The 24306-nt window shown below is 37.1% G+C and overlaps 2 protein-coding genes across 3 annotated transcripts; one reads left to right on the forward strand and one right to left on the reverse strand.

Annotated features, from left to right (window-relative positions):
* Positions 1–3572: 3572 nt before the first annotated feature.
* On the reverse strand, positions 3573–23938 carry LOC129725167 (acyl-coenzyme A diphosphatase FITM2). Of its 2 annotated transcripts, XM_055680675.1 has the most exons (4): positions 23718–23938; positions 22282–23504; positions 17804–17835; positions 11294–17416 (listed from the first exon to the last, which is right to left on the reverse strand). In XM_055680675.1, the coding sequence occupies exons 2-4, from the start codon at positions 23476–23478 to the stop codon at positions 17248–17250; spliced, it is 1398 nt and encodes a 465-aa protein (XP_055536650.1). In that variant the 5' UTR covers positions 23479–23504; positions 23718–23938; the 3' UTR covers positions 11294–17247. The 2 variants fall into 2 exon arrangements, with proteins under 2 accessions (XP_055536651.1, XP_055536650.1); XM_055680676.1 differs by lacking the exon at positions 17804–17835 and having other exon boundaries at positions 3573–11373.
* Positions 12293–19277, forward strand: LOC129725168 (ganglioside-induced differentiation-associated protein 1). The gene is made up of 3 exons (XM_055680677.1): positions 12293–12824; positions 18136–18328; positions 18491–19277. The coding sequence occupies exons 1-3, from the start codon at positions 12735–12737 to the stop codon at positions 19153–19155; spliced, it is 948 nt and encodes a 315-aa protein (XP_055536652.1). The 5' UTR covers positions 12293–12734; the 3' UTR covers positions 19156–19277.
* Positions 23939–24306: the final 368 nt, after the last annotated feature.

The following is a 24306-nucleotide window of genomic DNA, read 5'->3' on the forward strand; positions in this document are numbered from 1 at the left end:
TAATCAACTGTTTGTGTAGAATGTCCCGAGCAAATTCAGTTGAAATGATATGAGCTATTACTTCCGATTTAGGGTCCAAAAATTGACGTTCAGCCGTTGATAGAACATAACCTAGTTACCGTTTCTGACAATCGGGAATTTCTTGCAATCATGCGGGAAAAAGTCGGGAAAAATGTGGGAACTCGAAAATGTAAAATGAGTGGCCACCCTGACCTCACGTTCATCCGTCAAGATTCCTCCGTCCTTATCCCGACACATTTCGGCTCGCGGCACAAAGCTGCGCGAGATGCGTTCAGTTTCTTGTAGAACTTACGCATTTCTTGCGAACGATACAGCTGCTCCATTTCCTCACGCTCCATCTCTTTCAGACGGCGCTCATTGTCCCGGAACAGATAAGTCTGCTGTCTTCGCTTCAGTTTACATCGCATCGCGCTGCATTCTTCTCGTCTAGAACCGTCTGACACTCCTAGTTGAACCAGCCGTTACGTCGATTCCTCTCGACGAACCCTATGGTACCTTCCGCTATGCTGTTAATGGCTGCTTTTACATTACTCCAGGAGTCCTCTAGAGGGGCTTCGATGAGTTCACCCTCTTCCGGCAGTGCTGCCTCAAGGCAGTCTGATTCAGTCTGTTGTGGTGATCTCCAGGTGTACCGATATGGGAGGGTATGCTGAAAGTAGGTACCACGTATGGCCATGTTCTTGGAGGCGGCGAAGTCAATTTGTCGAAGGCCATTTTCGTTTGTTAGCCAGTGAACGCAGAACTACCCAATAACCGGTCTAAATTTTTCCTCCTAGCCTAACTGAGCGTTAAGATCTCCGATAACGATTTTGACGCCATGCTTGGGCAGCTATCGTATGCACGCTCCAGCTGCGCGTAAAAGGCGTTCTTATCGTCATCGTTACTTCCTAGGTGAGGGCTGTGCACGTTAATTATGCTCACGTTGAAGAAACGGCCTCTAATCCTCAACTTGCACATTCTGTTGTCGATTGGCCACCAACCAATCACGCGCTTCTGCATTTCACCCATCACAATAAAAGCTGTGTCCAGCTCGTGTGTGTTGCCGCAGCTCTGGTAGATGGTATAACCATCTATGTACGTGTGCACCGATACTCCCTCCCATCATACCTCCTGCAGCACTACAATGTCGAACTTGCGGACCCTCAATAAGTCGGAAAGAATACGGGTGCTTCCTAAAAAATTAAGGGACTTGCAGTTCCATGATCCGAGTTTCCAGTTGTTTGTCCGTTTCCGTTGCCTGGGTCCATTTATTTATTTATTTATTTATTTATTTACTATTACCAACAGACATAAAATAAATTGTCCTACACACTTAACTGCGTAATGCTTTCTCGGTAAAGTAAAATACCGAACTACTTGAAAATATTTTGGTTTACCGTTGTTCGGTAAAAAATATATTGAGAAATCGGAAACTCAACGTGTTTACCGCAATATCGTAAATTTGTTTACCGAAAAAATCCGTAAAACCGAAAATTTCCGTGTTCAGTAAACAGTAAACACCCGAACTGTTTCGCCGTGTCGCTTCCATTTACTTTCTTATAACATCGGGCTTAGGGAAGTACCGTCTGCACCAACCGCTGAGGCTGTTAGCATACTGCTACTGGTACCCAAAGCTATTAACTCTTCAAATTAAATGTTTTATTTGTCCTCAAAAGAACAATTGTTCAATTCCATATCGGATATGATGCAATCGCATCTGTGTAATATTACCGACAGTGATATTCTTCTGAACAAAATGATACAACTTTTCCATTAGAGCAAGTGCCGACTGATGTACCGCAAAAATCTCGCCCGATCGCTCGCGCTGGCGTTCAGCCTGGCAGAGGCATGAGACGTGGTGACCAACCACAGGGCAAGTGACTTGTTTAATTTGAAGGCAGCCACAGGCGCAACCCGCTGATATTGTCTGTTACTGCAGAGAGCTGATATCTGCTGCTACTGCTGTCAACGTTGTGGACGGTCCATCCAGCTCACTTTCCGACTAATGAATGTAGCTAGTTTTCCCTGAAACACTTTTTTATAGTCGAAGGGTGCTACGAAATAGGCCACGCCTTTCAGTTCAGTCTTTCCATTCCCTAATGTTCTTCAGACGAATGATTCCACAATTCGCATATGATTTTTGTATCCAGCGAATAAACACCGATGGTGCTCTCACACACGCAACGGTTTTAACCCGTATCTTATTGCGGTTTGTAACATCAAGCGATTTCGTTTGCTCGCTGTTGCGTGTTGCATCATGTTGCAACTTGGCAGCTGGGAGACGACGAAATTCTGTTCATGCTGATTGATTGAATCGACTTCATATTAGCGCTGTATAGTCGAACTAACTGCTTTTGTGAATGCGTTCTAACAGGGCAGTTTGTTATTCAAAGTCGGTTATGCTGATCGCAGCCTTTGCGCTGCCCCTACAGTGGGGAGTTTACTAAATAAAGTAAAAATTAGACAACTACAACAGAATTTGATTGCATCCCGCACAGAATGTCTGCTTGTGTTGATGCCAGAAAATTATTAACCTTCAATTACTTGTTTATTTGCCTTGAAAAAGGCATTTTGCGATTCAAAATCGGTTGCTGTTCGCAACCTTTGAGCTGCCCTAACAGTGGGGGAATTAAGATGCACGGACAACAGGCACTGTGTGAATTAGACGGGCGCGACAGATTCAAATTGCTAGGATCCAACACAGAAAGCTTGCTTGCGTTGTCAAAAATTATTAACTTTCAATGACTTGTTTATTTGCCTTGAAAAAGGCATTTTGATGTTTAAAATGGGATTTCCTGATGGCAATCTTCATGTTGCCCCAACACGGGGGAATAATGGCAGTCTGGCGACACACGCTGAGAAGAACCGCGTTGCTCCTGAGACGCGGTGACCAACTGAAGGGCTAGTGCTGCTGCTAAGGAAGGATGACTGCTGTTGTCGCTGTCTAGAACTATTATAAGCGGCTTCGGCTGAAACAGGCTCTTATATAGGCCAAATAGCATGCTTTCAATTGCAAGGTATATGATTCTGTCGACCGTGCTTGGGAAGCAATCATATAACGACCAATCAGAGGTCGAATTTTTCGTTTTGACAAGGCTTGACTATTTTCAATAGTACAATAGTGTGAATAATAAAATTACAATTATCTTCTTTTGGGAAGAATCTTAGAAGTTTTTTCAATCTATTGCTACAAGAACGAAAGAAATCCATCGAATACTAACCGATTTATTAGCATTTGAAATTGGACATATTTTTCACTTTTTTCGGTTTTAGATTTTCATTTCACATCCCTATGTAGCCGAACTTCCTGAGAGAAGTATTCTACTTCAAAAAGGAGCAGGTTTTGCGGCTGCTTATTATTATCTAAAGAAATCTACAAAGATCTGATTAACTAAAATATTGAGTGAGTATACACTATTTTTCTCAGAGCTTGTTTTTTTGCTGCAAAGAAAATTCGAAGAAAACGATTAATTCTTTCTTCACTCAATTTTGCAGGTTAACAACTCTCTTCGCAGGATGGAAGTTGCAGAGTGATAGATGTTTCTTTATTCCTTGGAAGCAATAAAACTCTCCAGTTTTTACAATGCTGTATTTAGTTGAATCAGTTGACTTAGCAAATAATAAATTAATTTGTATATTTAATCGTTTTGATCATACTCTGGGTTGTCTAAAAAAATCGCAAAATATGTACCTCAGTGAATTTTATCGAAGTTCTCGTAATAATTTGACAGTTTAAATTTCAGAGTAGCTCGGCGAAACATTACCGAGAATCTCGTTAAAGTTTGACAGGTTTTTGATTTTTGCTTTTACAGAATCTCGGTGTTTTGATGTATTGCCGAGATTTTTACCGAGATCTCAGCTGTTGAAATCTCGGTAATTTGTTTTACCGCATTCGGTGATAATATCTAAGTGTGTAATGGTTACTGATACAAATATCTCCGGAACAGTGACAAAAATTTCTAACGTATAACTCTATATGATAAATGGAAGTCGAAAACATATGACACTTTGTTGAAAGCACGTTGGATACCTGTGATGGCACTGTTTGAGCTATAGTTGGTTCGGCGAAAGGGCAAGTGCAGAACAGACATCCTTCACAGGGTTCTAGTTGGAGCATGTAGATTGATTTGACGCAGAATGGCAGGGCAGTCGACCCGTGACGTCAAGATATCGGTGACGAGCATAGCGCGTGCGGTTTCCCGACGTAGTTGGAGAGTATCGATCTGGAGCAGCTGACACCGGTCCTCATGTCTTGTATTACGCATGGGCTGTAGCCAGGGAAGCATACGAAGGGCATAACGTACAAACCGGCGCTGGATGTTTTCGATTCGGTAGATGGCATTATTATATTGAGGTACCCAGACTGTTGAACAGTACTTCAATGAAGACCGAACAACCGAACAGTAGAGCGTGACTAAGCAGTGGATGTTTTTGAAATCACGTGTCATTCGGAAAATGAGTCCTAGTTGTCTAAAAGCCTTCGCAACGATAAAAAAAAATAAAATAAGGATATATGTTGTTTGAAGGTGAGTTTTTCGTCCAGAAGTACTCCGAAATCCTTTATGAAATCGACTCGCTGTACTGGAGAACCATTGAGGATGTAGACAATTTGTAGTGGCATGTGCTTCCTCGTAAATGTTATAACGGAGCATTTGGACGGGTTTAGTACCATACGATTTATCTCGCACCAGGAAGCGAATATGTTGAGTTGTTCCTGAAGAAAAACAGTAGTAAGTGTTGTGCGTGAAATTACGTAACTAGTTTGATTTACTCGCCTTAAATTGACTGTTCTCTCCTGGTTTCCCTGATAAAAACAGGACTAGCAAATTTCGAAGCTATATTCAGCATTCTCGTCTTTGAATCTCAATTTGATGGATACTTAGCAATGCAAGCAAACACGTGAAATCTAATAATAAATTGGTTCCATGCATACATACTTACAACCATTTCCGATTTATTTCTACGAGAACCAATCATCCCCTTTCCAAAAGTTCAACTAATGCATGCTTTCATGACTTTAGATTAATACGATGTCTCGAAAGTAATGTGTTTCAGTGTTTATTGACTTACTGTTAGAACCCAATCATGGCTGAAGTCTTGAAGGAAAACATGTTGGTATAAGCAACAGCACTGCTGCAAGCTAAGTAGAGCCGAGTGATGGTCATGGATCCGTAATACCTTTTTTATGAGGTGGCGGGAAAATTTGCTTACAGACACCTGAGAAGATAGCTCAGGAAGTGTGGTTGAACGTAACTACCGAACCCACTAAAATGCCTTCCAGTCCACATACCTTATCTTCCCGGAACTACAGTTAAGTATTAAGTCGGGAAGTAGCTTTTTGTGCTTCGGCACCTTCTTTACTCTTAATGTTGGCGGTTGACCCACACACACGTTGTAAGGGTAAAGGTGCACGAAGCGCAATCCAGATGTCCGGATCTTCGCACATTCTCCGCCCGCTCACTACCATCATGACGAACGAGGGCAAACGAAGAAGACATGCTCAGTGATCTCCTCCACATCCACTGTGTACTTATTACTGGTACCGTAAACTGGGGTGACTTTGATCACTTTTTTGATTGTATCTCAAATATTTTCAGAATATACTGAAAACAATATTATTCGATATTTTTAAAATAAGTACTGGCATGCATTGAAAAAGATTCAGTCACTACTTCAAAAGTTTAACAACATTTTCTGTTTCTAAATATGCTCTAAAAATTTTACACCAATCATCATTCCGGGGTGACTTTGATCACTTCATTATTTTGATGGATTTGGTGTAACACTTTGCTACTTTCACTAAATTGAACAGCCTTAAACGGCTTAAACGAGTTTATAGATATGGAAAGTAATTTGGGGGCCATTCACATTCTACGTGAACAGTTTATAATGGCGAATGTACAAGATTCATACAAAATTTTTAGAATATATATGAATTGTTATCCACTGAGAGAGAAGGTGGTCTAAAATCATCAAAAACTAGTCCACGAGGAATATGACTTATGAAATTGGCCAAATTTGCATGTTACTTCACGTCTTGGGTTTTTGTTAAGAAGAAATATGTAATACGCTGTGGAGAATATTGGGAGTCAACATTGCCTATTAGGAAAAACTTGCAAAAATAACAATAAAATGTATTGTTATAATATTTGTTCATCTTAAGAACTAATCTGGGAGCAAAATAAAAAAACTTTACGTATTGCAACTTGTTGTTTTGAATCTGCTTGAACCGATTGTTTGTATGCAACAAGAATCGCCAAAAATACACTTTATTTTCAATTAATATTTTAGCATGAAAAACACTCTTTAAATAGTAGGAAATGCATGAGTAGTAGCAATGCGAACATATATCCACGCATTCAGTGAAGATTACGACAAGTCCCAAGCACTACGAGCGCTTTTTTACCACATTTTCAAAAAAGAGATACAGAGATCAAAGTCACCCCGGTGATCAAAGTCACCCCAATCGTTAAAAAACTGTCCACGTGGTATGTGGATGGCCCCCTATTTAATTTCTCAAATCGACTGGCAATTTTGGGAAAGTGGTCCTTCCCTCGATGATACAATTAGTTATTTCAATGATACCTCTATTTTGTCGTGTTCAACGTACAGATAGGACATCGCAGTATTCAGCAATTGTTTTTCTTTTAAAATTTTCCACAACTTTACTGAAGGAAGCAATCCGGTATATTGAAAGTTAGAAAAAATATTCTTTTTATCTATCTGTTAGGTGGATTGATCGAAAAACCAAAAACGCCAAAAGTAAGGCCTTGTTCTATGGAGCAATTTTGCTGAAGACATTGAGTACATAAAATCAATTATTCATAGTCAAATCTAGAACGATCACGATTTTTCGAATTTAGACCACTGTGCACTGTGGGATTTTCAAATAAATCTTTCCACCAATTGTAAATGTCTTGAAATATAATACTTGGAATGTGTAGAAACTATTTTGGAAGTTGTTTTATGAAATTGTGGCTGAAAAACGTGCTTTACATTGAGTATTTCGTCGTTTTAATATCATTTTCTTGTACTTTACGGCCTTCGAAAGGGTATTACTCAAAAATGTACCATACGATGATTTTGAAATTTTAACCAGAGGTTCTGGACGTCATAACGAATCGAATGGTGTACTCAGATTCTTTGGTGCATTTTTTTATAATAACGGTCTGTGGGAGCACCGTGATGGGCAACACGACCCCATTCGATTCAGGTCAGCTAGCTTCAACGTCGTAGCAGATTCATTCCATTTTAACAACTCTGTAACAACATTCAAACAAATTTTTTGTAGACGACAGGTTTAATTGTTTTTAAAGTGTGTCTTATCGTTCGTCAATATTAATTAGCATTTAGTTAGTAATCTATATTATCATTAAGACCACCATTGTGTCAGATGCTTTAACAACAATAACATATTCACGGTGCTCCCACAGACCGTTATTATAAAAAAATGTACCAGAGAATCTGAGTACACCATTCGACTCGTTATGACGTCCAAAATCTCTGGTCAAAATTTCAAAATCATCGTACGGTACATTTTTGAGTAATGCCCTTTTGAAGGTCGTAAAGTACAGAAACGTGATATAGAAACGACGAAATACTTATTGTAAAGCACGTATTTCAACCACCATTTCATGAGATAACTTCCAAAATAGTTTCTACACATTCCAAGGGTTATATTTCAAGCCATTAACAATTGATGAAAAGATTTATTTGAAAATCCCACAGTGCACAGTGGTATTAACTCGAAAAATCGTGATCGTTCTAGATTTAACTGTGAAAAATTGATTTTATGTACTCAATGTCTTCAGCAATTTTTTTTCGTAGAACAAGGACTTACTTCTGGCGTTTTTTGTTTTCCGATCAGTCCATCTAACAGCTAGATAAAAATAATATTTTTTCTAATTTCCAATATAATAGATTGCTTTCTTCAGCAAAGTTGTATAAAATTTTAAAAGAAAAACAATTGCTGAACATTGCGATGTCCTATCTGTACGTTGGACACGACAAAATAGAGTTTTTTGTGGAACACCCCTCCTTAAAATCAGTTTTTTGTACTTTACGAACTTCAAAAGGGCATTACTCAAAAATGTACCATACGATGATTTTGAAATTTTGACCAGAGATTCTGGACGTCATAACGAATCGAATGATGTACTCAGATTCTTTGGTGCATTTTTTATAATAACGGTCTGTGGGAGCACCGTGATATTACTTGGCCCCCGGGCCTCCACAACCCTTAATGCGGCCCTGTATGAGAGCGAACGTATATCAGAAAAAAGGGGCTAATCACGTTCGTAAAAATATATCGAAAAGTCATATTACCGTTTAAATTAGTTAATGCCATTTCCAAATTTGTTCAAAGTGATTTTTTCCTAAGAATCACAGATGTAGCTTAGGATGTAGCCGTAGCAAACAAGAATAAGAATGAGTCAATTTTAAGAATTATTTTATTGAAACTTCTTCAGGAAAACTTCTAGCTCAATAAGGTGGATTGTGAATAGAAATAGGCGTTTGAATGACTTTTTACAAATGAGGCTTATCTGTTTCCTGACGCTAGTAATATAAGCTTTTACCTATAATTAGTTGTATCCAAAACCCGAAGCACAACCCCCACGGTGACGACTCTTCCAAAACCGTTCGCAATATGTGAAAGCCTGACAATGGTTCTCATTTCTCAATATACCAATTATTCAATTATTATTTTATTAGCGCTTCTTTTTGTTCAAATGATTCTGTAAAGAAAATGGTTAGGCATCTGGCGATAGCGTACAGACCAGCTGAACCCTCCCAGGGTGGCGAAAAAACTTTTAAAATCAAATTCCCTGATTTCCCTGAAATATAACAACAATTTCCCTGATACTTTCCAGCATTCGGCACATAAAAGTGCAACGTAGATGAACGCAATTATTAAATCTCAGTGGAAAAAGTATTCGATCAGATATGAATCCGAACAGTAGCGGTTCCAAATTAGCCTTTTATGCTGAAGGTCAGTTTTTGCGCTAAAGAGCCGTTTAAAAAGGATTCGTGTACCTATCGGTTAAAAAAATTATCTGTTCATTTTTCAGTTTATAGTCAAACTGGCCACGGACATGTTTTTGAGGTTTCTTCAGGGAAATGTAATTGGCGATATTGGCAGGTGGAAGGTGGCTCGGTATAGTAGTACAGCATCCTTGAAATGGAAGGGTAGAAACACACACACACACATGCACATACATAAACGGAAAGCATGCTACCTACTCCCAATAGTTTTTTTAAATGGGGGGATTTGTTTGTAGCTTAAGTATTTATGATAAATATTATTAAATAGTGAGTATGTGTGTCCAATAACAAATGGTGATTTCTCAACACTGTTAGAAATTCGTAATTTTAATTGTTAAGATTTGTTTGCTTTCGCAATTAGGACTTATCATTCGTAGGGATTTAAACCTACTTTTCAAGTAAGGAATACTCCCAATAGTGATATTACCAATTATATGAAGTGCGGAATTAGAGCCGGATTTATGAGGGGCCCAGGGGGCCCGGGCCCCCACCTTTTTAGGGCCCCCACAAATCACAAAATGATTTTTTCTCTTTAAAAAAGAGATTTAATCAAAAGTTCGATTTACAGTAAGAAAATTTGAACAGACCATTTCAATCTGACACTTTCCTTCAGTGTTATTTTTTTGCGAGCGCCAATATCGCAACTACATCCATAAGAGTTCACCTTGGATTCTCTTGAAATGACACACATTAACACACCATTTGAATCGAACCAGCGCGCATTAAACGCCTAGAGTTAAAGTTTGGCCGACTGTCACTAAAAGCGCCAATCGAACTGTCACAACTCGTTCCAATCGAACATCAGCAATGTTAAAACTATGATGAAAAAACTGTTGACTGTTTGATTGGAACTTTTCAGTGACAGTCGGCCAAACTTTAACTCCAGGGCTTTAGCGCGCATGGGAGGTAAAGCAGAGAAAGAAAATAACCCACAAGTTTTTTAATGCATTGCTTTTGCTAACTTGTCCGAATCAGGGATACCAGATGTGCTTTGCAAAATGCAGATTTTCTGAGCTCGTGTGCAGATTAAATTGTCCTGCAGATATGTGTAGTTTTTTCCTAGTTTCTATTATTGTCAGAGTCGTCTTATATTTGTGCAGTCTTTCTCAAATTGTGTGCAAATTTTTGCCTGTGGATCGCATTTTTTTCAAATTGCGGTAGTTTTTTTTCAGGTATCAAGAAAAAAATGTGAAGATGAAACTTATTAAAAATAGGTTGCGTGCGACTGTGAAGAATGAAAGGCAGTCAAACTTAGCATTATTAAGTTTCGAGTACTAGTATACTGAAGAAGTTGAATGTTGATTATTTAATTAATAAGTTTTCTGCTAAAAAACTCGTAAAGCATAGTTTACAGTTCCAAGCGAAGTGAAAAATTTGACAAGTGAAAAAGCGTAAATTTTCGCTTGCGAAATCTGTCGTGAAAACCCGTTTGTGGAACACGCCGGCATTTCACCACCCTGCAGTTTACAGTTTAGGTGAAACGAAACTCACGAGTTTACAATCCGAGCGAAGTGAAAATTGGCTGCAACTGACAGAATAGAAACGCACGCAAGTTTTTGCTTGCTGCTCCTTTTTTCACTAACGCTTGCATGCGTGAAAGAAATAAACCCAAGTGAAAAAGATAAGATCCACAACCATGGATTTTGCTGGATCGAATTTGTTTACAGTTCCAAGCGAATGAGATTTTTGCAGGTTGCATTTTTCACGAGCGTGAAAAAATTAACATGTTGTATGAGATTTTCACTTCGCTTGGAACTCTAAATAGGGCTTAAAGCATAGTTTACAGTTCCAAGCGAAGTGAAAAATTTGACAAGTGAAAAAGCGTAAATTTTCGCTTGCGAAATCTGTCGTGAAAACCCGTTTGTGGAACACACGGGTTTACGATAAAACGTACGATAAAAAACAATTTTGTTTTATTTTGGGGCCCCCACAATCGTAAATCCGGCCCTGTGCGGAATACAGAAAACACCTGGGCAATATAAGTCCCTGGATGGTAAAGGCCTGGATTGCACCATGCGATCTCTTCTAAAAAGCGGAAATGTATCATAGGTGTAACACAAGTCTGTTCTCATGTTGGACATAATAAGAACTAAGTCAAGTTTCTAGTTTCACTCAAATTTAAGCATAAGTAAGGTAATCAAACAAAAGGAATCGTGTGCGAGTAGGTCAGTTTTGGGCCTTAGATGCAAACATTTATGATTCGGATGGCTTTTGGATATGCATGTTTAAAAATTTCACATGTTTTTGGAGGTTTCTTAGGGGAAAAAACTTTGCTCAGCTCAATTGATGGCGAACGTTCTGAATCATTTTTGGTTTTTTATCAGCATTTTTCTGGAATGAAATGGAAAAAGGTGCTTATCTAATGATAAATAGTTGATAAAAAAAGTTGGAATAGTAAATCATTTTGCAATAAGCACATAGGACAAATTCTACTTTAAGGTATGCTACACTAACACACAATCAGACATACAAATTAGTATCTAAACAAATGTACACAGTTATAGTTATTCCTTTCTCAGACGAGAAAACTGTGATTTCGCAAAAACAGATCAACTGTGTATGCATGCATGCGTTGGCATTAGTCTGTGTTGACTAAGCTTGCTTGGATTTTATCAGCTTAGAATGATTTTAGTATAACTGGTGTGAGATGATAAGTATTGCAGTTTTATTTGCGCAAAAATATGTAGTTGTTTAATCTAGTTTCATTTTGTTTTGAGCAATAGCTTTGCGAAGTTATATTGAAAAGCTGTTACATTCATTTCAGCAGTAAGGTAATTTACAGATGTTGTATTGTTTTTCATAGTTTAGTTTTCAAGAGATTTTTGATTGATTTCAAACATACGAGTGTATATAGAATGCTTTCTTTGAAAATGTTCCCAGATATCAAAATACCTTCCATCAGTTTTGCATAGATTAATATGGTAACAAAAATAACGGAATTATTCATGTATTTTGCACAGGAAGCATATTTTTTCGTCATGATGAAATAACGCAATGAACTCTATCTATTCAAAAAAATCTGTACATTTCTTCATTTCTCCAAGAAAGGTGTAGCAATGTACAGAAAAAACCGAAAATCTAAAAATAATCCAACAGGCTGAATGTTATATACCACTCGACTAAGTTCAACAAGTTGAGCAATTCATGTATGTGTGAGAATGTAACCATCTTCAATCTCTGTAATAGTCTTTATGAAGAGCATCGATTATATATGTAAAATTCTATTTCTTTATGCTTCATAACCTTAAATGACTGCTAAGGCTCATTTTCAATAAGTATTAAGTGTCGTTAATTTAATAAACTAGTAATGAGCATAAATCAAGCTAATAAGCCTGAACTTTGGTTATCGAAGAAATCATGAGGCACATTGGGAAGTACACAAAACTACTAATAGGTGATCTAAAGTTACTTTTTATCCATATACAGCTCAGCAATCACTACCGGGAGCGATTAGTAATGATTAAAATCTCGGCTACACCGAATCTCTGAACGATCATCATCTAACACCTACTACAATATATTACTGCAAACATTTTTAAAGAGCGACGTACAACGAGTGACAATCGAGCATGATAATTACATGTGATAACATGTGACCGAAAAGGGTAGAGTAGCGTGTCGTCAGTCTGGATAGCTCAATAAAACTGTAACGCAACAAATCGTAGCGATCTTCAGTGTTTGATTGATTAAAAATGGAAGAAACGGGAACCAAACGCCCAGAATTTGTTGACGACGGATCGGTTATTCTGTATTGCAACCAGTACAACTATTATTGCCAAAAGGTAAGCTTGAATCAAACTTTTACCGATTATTGGAATGTCGAAGCCAAGTTCAAAATGAATGATGATGATACTTACATAAGTTTTGATCTGGCTTCTCATAGTTGAACGCACAGATTGTTTTACAACCTTTGGCAGTGTCATTGATGTGCGTAAAGCACATGATTTGTTATGTTGTGATAACTCAAATTGATCCATTAGTTGCGCTACATCAAATCCCAGCGATAATTTATTGATGTTATTTACGGTTTATTTTTACGGTTTATTTATTGCAATAAATTTGTTTATAAGTTCTAATATTTTCAGGAAAATGAGCGGAAAAAGATTTCTAATTTGTTATACGGATAAACTATACCTTAAATAAGCATTGTGTATGGATTTTGTTTCGTTTTTATTCGGATAAAATATTGATCAATATTAGGGGTAATCTTGTAGCGTTTGTATACAAATATTTAGTCAGCCGTAAAAAAAATACTCAACTCCGTTAACGTGTATTGGGAGATACATTGGTTGTTAACGTTGAAGAAAAAATAAGCCTTATTCATATATACTTCCATCTGACCTTTTTGGTCTCCATAAATGTTAGTGGATGAGGAAAAACCTGTGCTCGATCGAATGCTCGAACACATGCATTGGTTTCGCTCATGCTCATTAGGCTGTATTTTGTTTCGCTCTTTGAATGCTCATTAGGCTGTATTTTGTCAAGGAGGCAGAATTCGAACAAGTCATATATGAAGCACTTGTAGGGATACTCTATCTCTACAATTTGTCCAAACATTGTATTGTTGAAATTGAAATAGGTACAGCGTAAAGATGAAAATGTTAACGTGTCTACAAATCTATGGAAAAAGTGACGTTTCAAATTTAAATTAAACTACAGTCGCCGGTCGATAACTGCAAGTCTTTTAACTGCAACGCTTTTTAACTGCAAGACCGATAACTGCAACAACTTTGCAGTTATCGGACCGCAATCCGTCAAATCTGAAGTCAAAGTCATATTTGACATTGAAGTGACAAATCTCGCGGGGGGATTCTAAATGCATTCGAAAATAAAAATTGTTGAATCTCTAGAAACATTTCAAAAGGACTTTAAATTTTTCTCGATTTTGTTCGATTCCGTTTACTTGTTGTCTCTTCATTCTAGATGGGAGATTATAGATCTCCACTATTAATCAATGAAGCCAAATCACCATGTTATGTGGTCCACTTTCCGTAATTATTATAAGAGAAAAAAAAATCCTTGTGCATTGTTTGGCTAGCTTTCACGTCACGGATCCTGCTGACATTGATGTTGCTTTTACTTGCGTTATGTCAGCGGTTCCGAGCTTTCTGTCAAAATTTCATTCATGAATTGAGTTCAGAATCGTCTCGTAAAATGGTCTTCTGTAGTGATGAACTTTATCTTCGCCTACATATTGGTTATGTAAAGTAGTTACTAAAACGCAATAAATTATGATGCGGAAATATGACTATCAAATTGATTAATCAAAAAGCTTACTATTTTTAGTTTTCTGCTATTTTTTGCTACTATGTACTTCATTAAAAAAATACATTTCGACATCATTGAAAACAAAAATGGTAGTGACGGACCCTCCTCTAAATTTTGGCATGTGTCAAGTGTTGCGAACGGCATTCGATAACTGCAATGTAAACATGTTGCAGTTAGCGAACGACGACTGTACCACAATCCTTCCATAAGCATTTTTTTGACATATTTTTCCAATGACATATTCCTTTAATGAAATTTTGACAGCAGAAAAGCAGTTGATATAGTTGCAACTATTCGGTGTAAGTGATATGCTTATTATTTATCCGTGCTGATGTTGTGGTATCCTGCCTATTAAGTTTACTCTGCCGTGAGATGACAAAGTGACGTAAAGGCCATATTTTCGAAAATGGGTTTTTCATGCCAATTTGTTCATTATTCGCAGACCTATCGTTTGGTATCTTCCTTTTCGTTGTAACTTATTCGTGCGTTGCATAAAATAAAAAAAAACAAGTGTCCTTGGACATTAGCCTATTTCTACTAAGATTTGAACCCACGTTCACCCGCTGTCGTACTCTGTAATGTTGGGTCTACGCAACTCTTATAGTGTTCGTTTCGACTGGGAGAGTCTTTACGAAGTTATTGCTGTTGACGATCCAGGCACAAACAAACAGACGTGCCACTCGATAACGATTTCATCGACCAGAACAATAACGATTATTTTGAAATTTTGCATTGTGGGTAGTAATGCCGCTAGTGTCGCTATAAGCATGCGTGCACATTTATTATCAAAGACAAAAACCGTCAGTAATGCCGCGGGTGTTGATTTAAGCTAGCGTGCACACCCCGCACACCCATTAGAAAAGACAAAAACCGTTTTACGGAAATAAGTTAGAACCCGCATAATCAACAACCATAAAACGTGCCTAACAACTAGTTCGGGATATAGTCACGACTATATGGGCTATCGTTAAACGATATGGATTATCATCCGTTTATGGTAATTGATTATGCGGGAAGGCAATGGTGGTGCATGAGTGTGACGTTTCGAATAAGGACGATTATTTTTCAGGATTTTTTTATAAAGAGGCACGACTGCTTGTCTGTGATCCAGGTAACTCGTTTAGTGAAACTTTATGCCAGTAGTCTCATTTTTAGACATTTTAAACTTTGTTTAAAGAATAATTTGATTTACAAACACATATTTAAGACCAGCAATGCTATAGGCTGTTTCAACAAAGAAGAAACCGCTTCAAAAAAGCACTCGAATCACGTAGATTGTCTGGCGTTAAAACATTAGAAGCTATGTCAAATAGAGTTATTACCAAACATTTACAAAAATCGTTGCAATCCTCAATTGCCATGATAAGCTATAGCCAATAAGGGACCATCCATTAATGATGTCACGCGTTTAGGGGGGGAGGGGGTTTCGATTATTGTGACATTTTGAAACATATGGAGAAGGGGGGGGGGGATTAGATTGAGTGTGACATCTCAATTCAAGTCTAAAAATAAAAATAAAAAATAAAAAAGTCACATACCTAACCACAGAGTTTAACTCAAAACTATTTATGATATTTGCATCATTAATTTATAGTTTTACGATCCCTTTTTTGTTAGGACTTGCTAAAGATAAAATAAATGACAATTTTTTTTGTCGTTAAAAAGCATAATGTTCGTTGATTCTGTTTTACGGTGCATGTTCGTTTATGAATGACAGCGCAATTTTATTAATTTTTAGTGTCTCTCAGTCCAATCAATTCAAAAATTGTGACAAAACGTAAAAAAGAATGCTTAGCTATTGTAACATGTGTAGAAGATTTGAATTGCAAAATGATTAAAGAAGAGGAACTAAATGTTGATGTTCTTTCAAAAATCAGCAATGATGCTGCTGTTACTATCTCGGCTTTTTATGTCGTAGATATGCGACTCCGTCAACAGCATCCTTGGACTAAGAACTAAACGCCTTTTCTAGTTATCTTCTATAATCTTCTTTTCCTTTTAGTTTCAGTTTTTCTTTCAGTAAAATCGTTCTTGTTAAGAAAAAATGCATTCCTCACAATTTCCCGATTTCTAATCAATTATTGCCAAACGAGGGGAGGGGAGGCTATAAAAACGTGACGTCATTAAGGGGGGGGGGGGGTCAAGAAAGTTGTGCTTGTGACAGCTTGTGACAAGGGGGAGGGGGGGAGTTAGTTTTTTCCAAATTTTGCGTGACATCATTAATGGATCGTCCCTAAAGCCTGTAGTACACTCTTTGTCTAATGGTCAAATATTTGACCTTCTGACATAATGGTCAATAGTTTGCCCGTGTTTGCCCCATGTTAAAATCGGAGAGTGACAAATAATTATCTTTACCAAATTTTTATCTGTCAAAAAGAGACAAATATTTGACGCTCGGTCAAAGAGTGTACTACAGGCTTAAGATAGCAATTAAGGTGGTTGAAACTGCATGCTTGGTTTCGCTCTTTTGCTTTTTGAATGCTCATTAGGCTATATTTTGTCAAGGAGGCAGAATTCGAACAAGTCATACATGAAGCACTTTTAGAGACACTCTATCTTTTCAATTTGTCTGAATATTGTAATGTTGAAATTGCTATAGTTCCATAGCCAGAGTTTTTTTTATTTTCGTAGGTACCAAAAACGAAACTTTTCCGGTTTTGCAAGCTCGGCCTCGGTGTCGGTGTCCCAATATTTTTTGTGTTTAGTCATGAGTCATGAGAAGTGAACTTTCGGTGGAGCCCTCGAAGTGTGAGGACCTGGAGGCTATGACCCCTAAGGGGTCCCGCTCCCCCATAATCTAGCTATTGTTGTGTTGTTAATAATAGAAGTGCAAAATACAGTAAATCATATCGAAAAAAAATGCCGAAGATTTACAATGAATGAAGGGGAACTTCCTTAAGAAGGATCTTTATTGGTTACTCCTGAGTATATATGACCTTATACATACAGTAACGATTGGCTACTATTTAAACTTTCGGAAGGAAACAACAAAATGATTACCAAGCATAACTTATAGCGAACTTCCACTTTCGAACAAACTTTCTTCATTCCCAGATCCCACCTGGGCTTGCATCGTAAATCGCAATATCGTTTCTCTATTCCCGCGTTGATTTCTACTGATCCAGTGGAATGAAGAAATTTGTTATTAGACTTTGCTGCATCAGTTTATGTTATTATTCTTGTAACCTCTAGTTTGTAATAGGCTCCAATTGCTGTATCCTGTATGTATGGTGTGTAGGTATGTTTTTTTTTCAGAAGTTGTATCTAGGTGCATTCTCACACGAAGAATATACACTAAGGTCGTTTTTTTTACGCGGGGGATGCGTTCCAAATTTGTATGGGCCCACGTAAAAAACGACTTTTTTGAGTTGCAAATATAACAAAGAAAACCGTCCTAAAACGTTTAATCTTCGTTTGAATATGATAGTGGCCAACCTAGAGACCAAAATGCAATATTTTAAATTTTGAGTATTTACACTAAAAATTGTGATTTTTTTTGAAAACTGATATATGATCACTCGTGGCCTAAAACGGAAAACGTGATTGAAATTAGGTCGATATCTTGTACCGTTTTCGAATAATTGAGGAAAGCAACCCGCGTAAAAAAACCGCGTAAAAAACGACCTTACTGTATAACGAAGAACATTCTCTCCCCAGCAGCAATAACTATTACGAGATGTAAAATTCAAAGCTCGAATTTCGGTTTTTTTTTTCAATCACATGATTGAAAAAGGTTCAGACTTGTAATTTTGTTATAAATTATTTTTACAGTTACAAATTTGAATTCACTTGATACTTTAACTGCAGCTTTAACTACCGTTTCAGGTTAAATGGGCACTCCTGGAAAAAGATATCAAGTTTAACAAGTACGAAATAGATGTGTCGAATGACGAACATTTTTCTGATTGGTTTCTGAAAATGAACCCCCGCGGAGAACTACCAGTGTTGCAGAACGGTTTGCTAGTTGTAAATGGATCAACCAGAATTTTAGATTATTTAGAGGAAAATTTTCCAAAAGGTAACTTATAAGAATTTAATATAATATAATATTATAATACAATATGATATTTTAAACTATTGTACTCAAATTAGCAACGTAAAATTTGAACAGAATGTATCCTAAATTTCATTATTCCTTTTAATATTTAGAGTTCTCAATAACGGAAGTTTGTTTTTCTAGCTAAATCCTTGGCTGTACCCAGTAACGCAGAAAAGAAGATACAGTTTTTCAAAAGTACGATAGACAAAATACCGATCGGAGTAATAACAATCGGTTCCTTTTTGCATCCTAAGTCAGTAGTTTCTCCTAAATCACCCTTCGTACAACCAGTTCGTTACACAATTCTAGAACGCGATGAAACAATTAGCAATCGATTGCGAGCCTGCGCTGCTAAATTTCCGGCATTCAGTGACGTGTTGTTGAAGAAAGCTGAATTCCACGACAGAAAAAGAGAAATTTTGATGACTGAAGAGTCTTATTGCTCCATGCTGAATAGATTGGACGAGCTTATGTGTGAGCTAGAATTCCATTTAGCAAAGATCAACATCGTGCACAGCTGGATAGCAGGCGAGAATATTACCCTAGTTGATGTCGGTTTGGGATGTTTATTGTACAGATTGTACGTGTTGGGATTGGAAGATCGATTTTGGGCTGGCGGAAAGAAGCCGGAGTTGGCTAAATATTTCGAAAAAATAATGATGACCAGTAGTTTTCAAAACACACTGCCCACAAAAACTTCTCTTTTGAAAACCATTTGGCTTAACACTCCCTCAACGTATAAGGCTGGAATTGCTGCGTTCTCCTTTTCATCGATGATAATAGGATCTACGTTGCTGAAGAGATAAAACTGAGTAATGCAATAAAATAAATATACCAGCGATTGTTTAGAAATTAAGATATATAACCTTTTGCTCGGCACAAAAAATAAAAACGTAAAATACGAAAACTTCTACCTAAAAATCTCAAATATATTGCAATGTTTTAAATTGTAATTGTAATTGTAATTGATCGATTATCACTCTGGCTGGCCGCTGCCTGCCCATCTGCTTTCGCTGAGTGATAACCTACTAAGCCTATCCGTTATCCTAGGCAACGATGAGCATCGTTACTTTGGATATGCGCTAGACCGTGTAGCGCACCGGCTTCTTCCACTAGCAGGCGCAGGTTTGACGCTGTCCCACTAGTTTCAGATACATTGCAGAGAGAAGGTGGAAGATGAAATCATATGACAATGTATTTGGTTGCAAATTTCTTTTTAAAAATCAATAGGTGTTCATGTAATGTGAGAGTGATGGTAGCGTATTACGCTGTTTTGATAGTTATGAATTGGTAGTGACAAGTGTGCTCGCAATGATAATCATGGTCGTTGTTATGATCATGACTTTCAAATTGTGAATATGATATAATAATAATAATAATGATAATAATAATAAAAATAATAATAATAATAACAATAATGATTATAATAATGATAACAATAATAATGATAGCAGTACAGGTCGAACTCAATTATCCGGAAGATCAAAAAAAAAATTCATTCCTGATAATCGAGTTTTCCGGATAATCGAATCACAGAAAAAAATATTCAAATTTGCCATTAACGAACATAAAACAAACATTTTCTTATATCTATTTTACTTGTACAATGTAGTGGCTCAACCAGAAATTATTTCTGTGACGAAAACGGGTAAAATCTTGAGAAGCGAAAAAAAATTGGACATTGATTATTTTCACTCAATTCGAACATGTTCCAAACATGCAGTGAGTGACACAAATGGTCACAAATATGCCAGGAGGTAAAGGCAAAATTTCGAAATGAAAATTAACAACGAACAATAAAAAAAAACAAATAAATAAAATAAAATTCCAGGTTATCGAGACTAAAATTCCGGATAATCGAGTCTGCGGAGAATCGAGTCCGACCTGTAATAGTAATTGATGTTAGTGATAATATTAATGTTAATACTAATAATAATAATGATAACAATAACAATAATAATGCTAATACTGCTAATAGTATTAATAGTAATAATAATATTAATAATAGTAATGATAACAATAGTAATAGTAATAATAACGATGGTAAGAAATACGTTAGTAATAATAATAATAACAATAGTGATGATAATAATAGTAATAATAACAATAATAAAAATAATAAATAGTTTGCTTATCTGTTCCTCCTTCGGTGCGCAATGTTGTGCTTTCCATTGGTGTCGTCTCCGTTATGTTCCTTGTTATTTGTTGTCATGTGCATGTGCTCGGGTGTGTTTCAAATTATGATGGGTGCGGAAACGAAAGGAAGGAAAGAAATTGAAGTGTTAGTAACGGGTAAAAAAGGAAAAAAAAAGAAAAGAAAAAAAATAAATAAATAAATAAATAAAAAATAAATACAAAAAAAAAGTAATAATAAAAAAGAAGTAATAATAATAAAAAAAAGGTTGGTTAATTTGATGATTGATTTGTGAAGGGGCAGCATAGTATCCCAAATCCAGCCCAGAAGAGTCCGGTGAGGCTCCCCTGGCACACCTTTCCGTTGTCATACGTGTTCGTCCATTCTCGCTCTCATCGTTTAGCGCCACCCAGGGGGGACTTGGCCCTGTCTCTCTATCGCCCATCTATTCGCAATTGCTTGTGATACAGTGGACGAAATATCATTATTAGAGATAGTTTGCAGACGTTTTCCAGTTAGGAAGATCGACAGGTAATTGGTGGGTGTCCACCTGGCTCTCCGTAGTATGTGCTACGGAGAGGGCCGGAAGTTTTGGTGAGCTTTCCCCCCCAAATATATTGCAGTGTTTTAAATCCGAATAAAAACTTTAAACAAGGTTTAAGTTTTTCTAGTGAGTATAACGGTAACAATTAGTATTTGTGGTTCATTTTTTGAACCAATAATCTGAAGCAAAAAACCAGCACGTTTTTCTCTCCTCTGAGGTTGTGAACTGGTAAGCGTTATTCCGAGAGTCCGAGAGGAGTCAATGTTACAAATTAACTAAAAATATTATCAACAAATGCATGTAAAATGTAAAAATGCAATAGATAACATAAAAATATTCATCACGCTATTGAGTTTGCTGCGACTATTTTAATATCGACGTTTTTACAAAAAAGTTATTAAATGAGCAAAATAATAACATTTGCTTAATGTTCTAAACTGAGTCAGCTGACATATGTTAGCTTTGCTCCACAAAGTTGATTAATATTTGTTGGATTATTCTATACAGAAAGTCTGGCGTTTTCTGCTATTAATGGCCCTTATATATTTATTTTCGTTATAAATTATCCACATCAACCAAAAATGCGCTTGTCAGCATAGTCAAACTACGAAACTACGTTTGAAGTATTATGACTGCTAGTTAGTTTCTTATGCATGTTTTACAAGACAAAAAAGAAATAATAAAGAGAACAACGCAAGTTTCAAAATAAAATTTTATTAAACCCATTCGACACAAAACACTAACAAAATTAAGATTACATTATACAGACATCCATGCCCAAGTATAACCATCTAATATATATCTTCTAATTACATACTAGCGAACGATTGAAAGTAGAGGACCGAAACAACAAATATAGAAATCCATTAAAACATTAGCAAAAGTTAGCGTAGACAAAAACCTAATTAGATGCTTAATTTTTTGTTGCAAGATCAAAATCTAATTTCTTGCTAAGTCATGCAAGGTAAATATCGAAAGGATGTTCGGGGAATATTTCGATATCAGTTTTATATGCTATCCTGCTCTATCATCTTTGGTCATTTGTAGAATGCACTGGTAGATGGTTGTCGAGTAACTAGCTATTTACAGCAGAAATGAGTTCGAACAGCTAAGTCTTTGATTTGTTTATTCATTCTGATCTGCTCTACGATAGGAACTTTGCTGAAAACGACTTGTTGGATTGATATCGAAATATGCCCCTCCCGATGCTCTTAGTCGAGATGCATTAATATTGAAGGAACCGGAATTACTTACAAACGTTGATGACGAAGCTGTTGTGCCCGCATCCATCGATGACACAAATCCTTCAGTAGTATTGGCACTGGAACCAGGCTGTTGTCTTGCAGCATACAGAGGCATACCCATGAATTTTGGTACGTCTTGAGTTTGAGGTGAACTCGATTGCAATAGACTGGCTCGCCTACGTAAACCGATTTCGGCTGATCGTGACGTAACCTGGTAATTGAAAAGTCCTTTGCCTACTGGATCAGGTAATAATGTCGATGCAGGATACCAAGCACGGTAAGTTATAAACCACGTGAGAACAGCGATGATACCACTCACGACTTTTTCAACCATTCGGTGATAATAAAGCATCGTTCCAACTAACATTATATCCCAAAGTAATTGAAGCATGGTCATTCCTACAAAAAGTAATCTTATGGTAGGTGTGAACCGTGTGTAAAAGTATTTTAACGCTTTTAGGTCATCATCTTTTAAGCTTTTAAGGGGATTCGTTGCCTGCGTTGTGTCATTTTTAGTTCGATTGTGTTCCTCATTACGAAGGTGCTCTTTGATACTTTCCCATCCAATAATGGACCGAGCTTCCTCCATTAGAATCAGGCTAGAGTAAATTAATATGAATGCATGACCGGAAATATCGAAACCGCTCCAAAGGTAGCCAGCCTTCAAACAGCTAGATTTTGAGTCAAATCCTCTGCCGTTACAACGACCATATGTCGATTCAATAACGTTGAAAAGTTTTGTCCATACAAACCAGAAGCATGTAGCAATGCCTAGTCTGGGAAGATGATTTTTAACCAGCTTTTGATGATCACCACAACAAACTGTTACTGAGGTCATTGCCAAAAAAGGCAATGAGAATAACAACGTCCAGGCCCAGCCCATCTTCACGAAGTATACGTTGAAGAGATTATCCGATCTTGCCAAATAGGTTTTAGGGTAAGGTATAAAATCCCCAATTAGAGAAATGAAAAATAAGCTACCCAAATACAGTGGCACTTTGAGATTCGTGTCGAAAAATATAATCTTTTTGCATACGTGCAGCACCATCATGGTAAGAACTTCTTTAATAGATGTTGGTGTTGCAGTTGGCCGTGTTCCTTTCGCTTCAGCACGAGCTGTTGTATCGTTAACGCTAGTCCGGAAGTTCATGTTTGGTCGCGGTGTGCTGCCCGTTTGCGTGTGAATAGGTTTGCGCTTTGTAGCCATTTTTCGGTTGCAATAGTTTGGAAAATCTGAAATGATCGATAACAAAGCTTAACTTAGAGCGATAAATTCCACCTACAAAGGAAATCTTAATAAAGCAAAAGTGCATAGCCGGAAATCCCAGCGCAGCGAAATTGAAAATAAATGTTATTATACGAGTTAGTGCGACTATGTGAGATCCAGCTAATGGCAAAAGGTCCAAAAATAAAAGACAAAAAAAAGTTTGCGGAGAGGGCACTTACATCAGATAAATACGCCTTGAGATCGAACGTTCTGAAGATCACCACGATTCTGTTGGCACACTAAGCTTTTAACCTTATTCACCCTAGTTGGAGAAATAATCTCAAATCATTATTGTTACTATTGCGAAACGCAAATATGAATAAGTAGGAAGCTCCTGTCTATCTTCCCAGACAAAAGACGTCACACCTCGCCCCCATAACTAATCAAAACTTTGACGTTTCACTTCGTTTCACAACTAAGAGCAAGCGCACCCATCGTTGCAATATATCATTGCATATACAAAATAGAAACGGTCACGCAAAATTTGGAAAAAAAACCATCTCTCCCCCTCTCCCTTGTCACAAGCTGTCACAACTTCCCTGATCCCACCCTTAATTACGTCCCCTTCTTTGGAAATAATTGATTAAAAATCGAGAAATTTGTTAGGAATGCCTTTTTTCTTAACGAGAACGATTTTACTAAAACTAAAAGGAAGAGAAGATTGGAGTCGCATATCGACGACATAGAAAGCCGAGACAGTAGCTGCAGCATCATTGCTGATTTTTGAAAGACCATCAATATTTAGTTACTCTTCTTCAATCAATTCGC

This window comes from Wyeomyia smithii, chromosome 2 (assembly GCF_029784165.1).
Source record: "Wyeomyia smithii strain HCP4-BCI-WySm-NY-G18 chromosome 2, ASM2978416v1, whole genome shotgun sequence".
In the NCBI taxonomy this organism is placed as follows: domain Eukaryota; kingdom Metazoa; phylum Arthropoda; class Insecta; order Diptera; family Culicidae; genus Wyeomyia; species Wyeomyia smithii.

Coding starts and splice junctions, on each gene's coding strand:
- LOC129725167 (XM_055680675.1), bottom strand. CDS start 23,478: ATGGCTACAAAGCGCAAACCTATTCACACGCAAACGGGCAGCACACCG. Junction 17,836..22,281: donor CAGCTTCGTCATCAACGTTT/GTAAGTAATTCC, acceptor TTTCCGTTTTAG/GCCACGAGTGATCATATATC. Junction 17,417..17,803: donor CATATATCAGTTTTCAAAAA/AAATCACAATTT, acceptor AGTAGAAATCAA/CGCGGGAATAGAGAAACGAT.
- LOC129725168 (XM_055680677.1), top strand. CDS start 12,735: ATGGAAGAAACGGGAACCAAACGCCCAGAATTTGTTGACGACGGATCG. Junction 12,825..18,135: donor ACAACTATTATTGCCAAAAG/GTAAGCTTGAAT, acceptor CTACCGTTTCAG/GTTAAATGGGCACTCCTGGA. Junction 18,329..18,490: donor AGAGGAAAATTTTCCAAAAG/GTAACTTATAAG, acceptor TTGTTTTTCTAG/CTAAATCCTTGGCTGTACCC.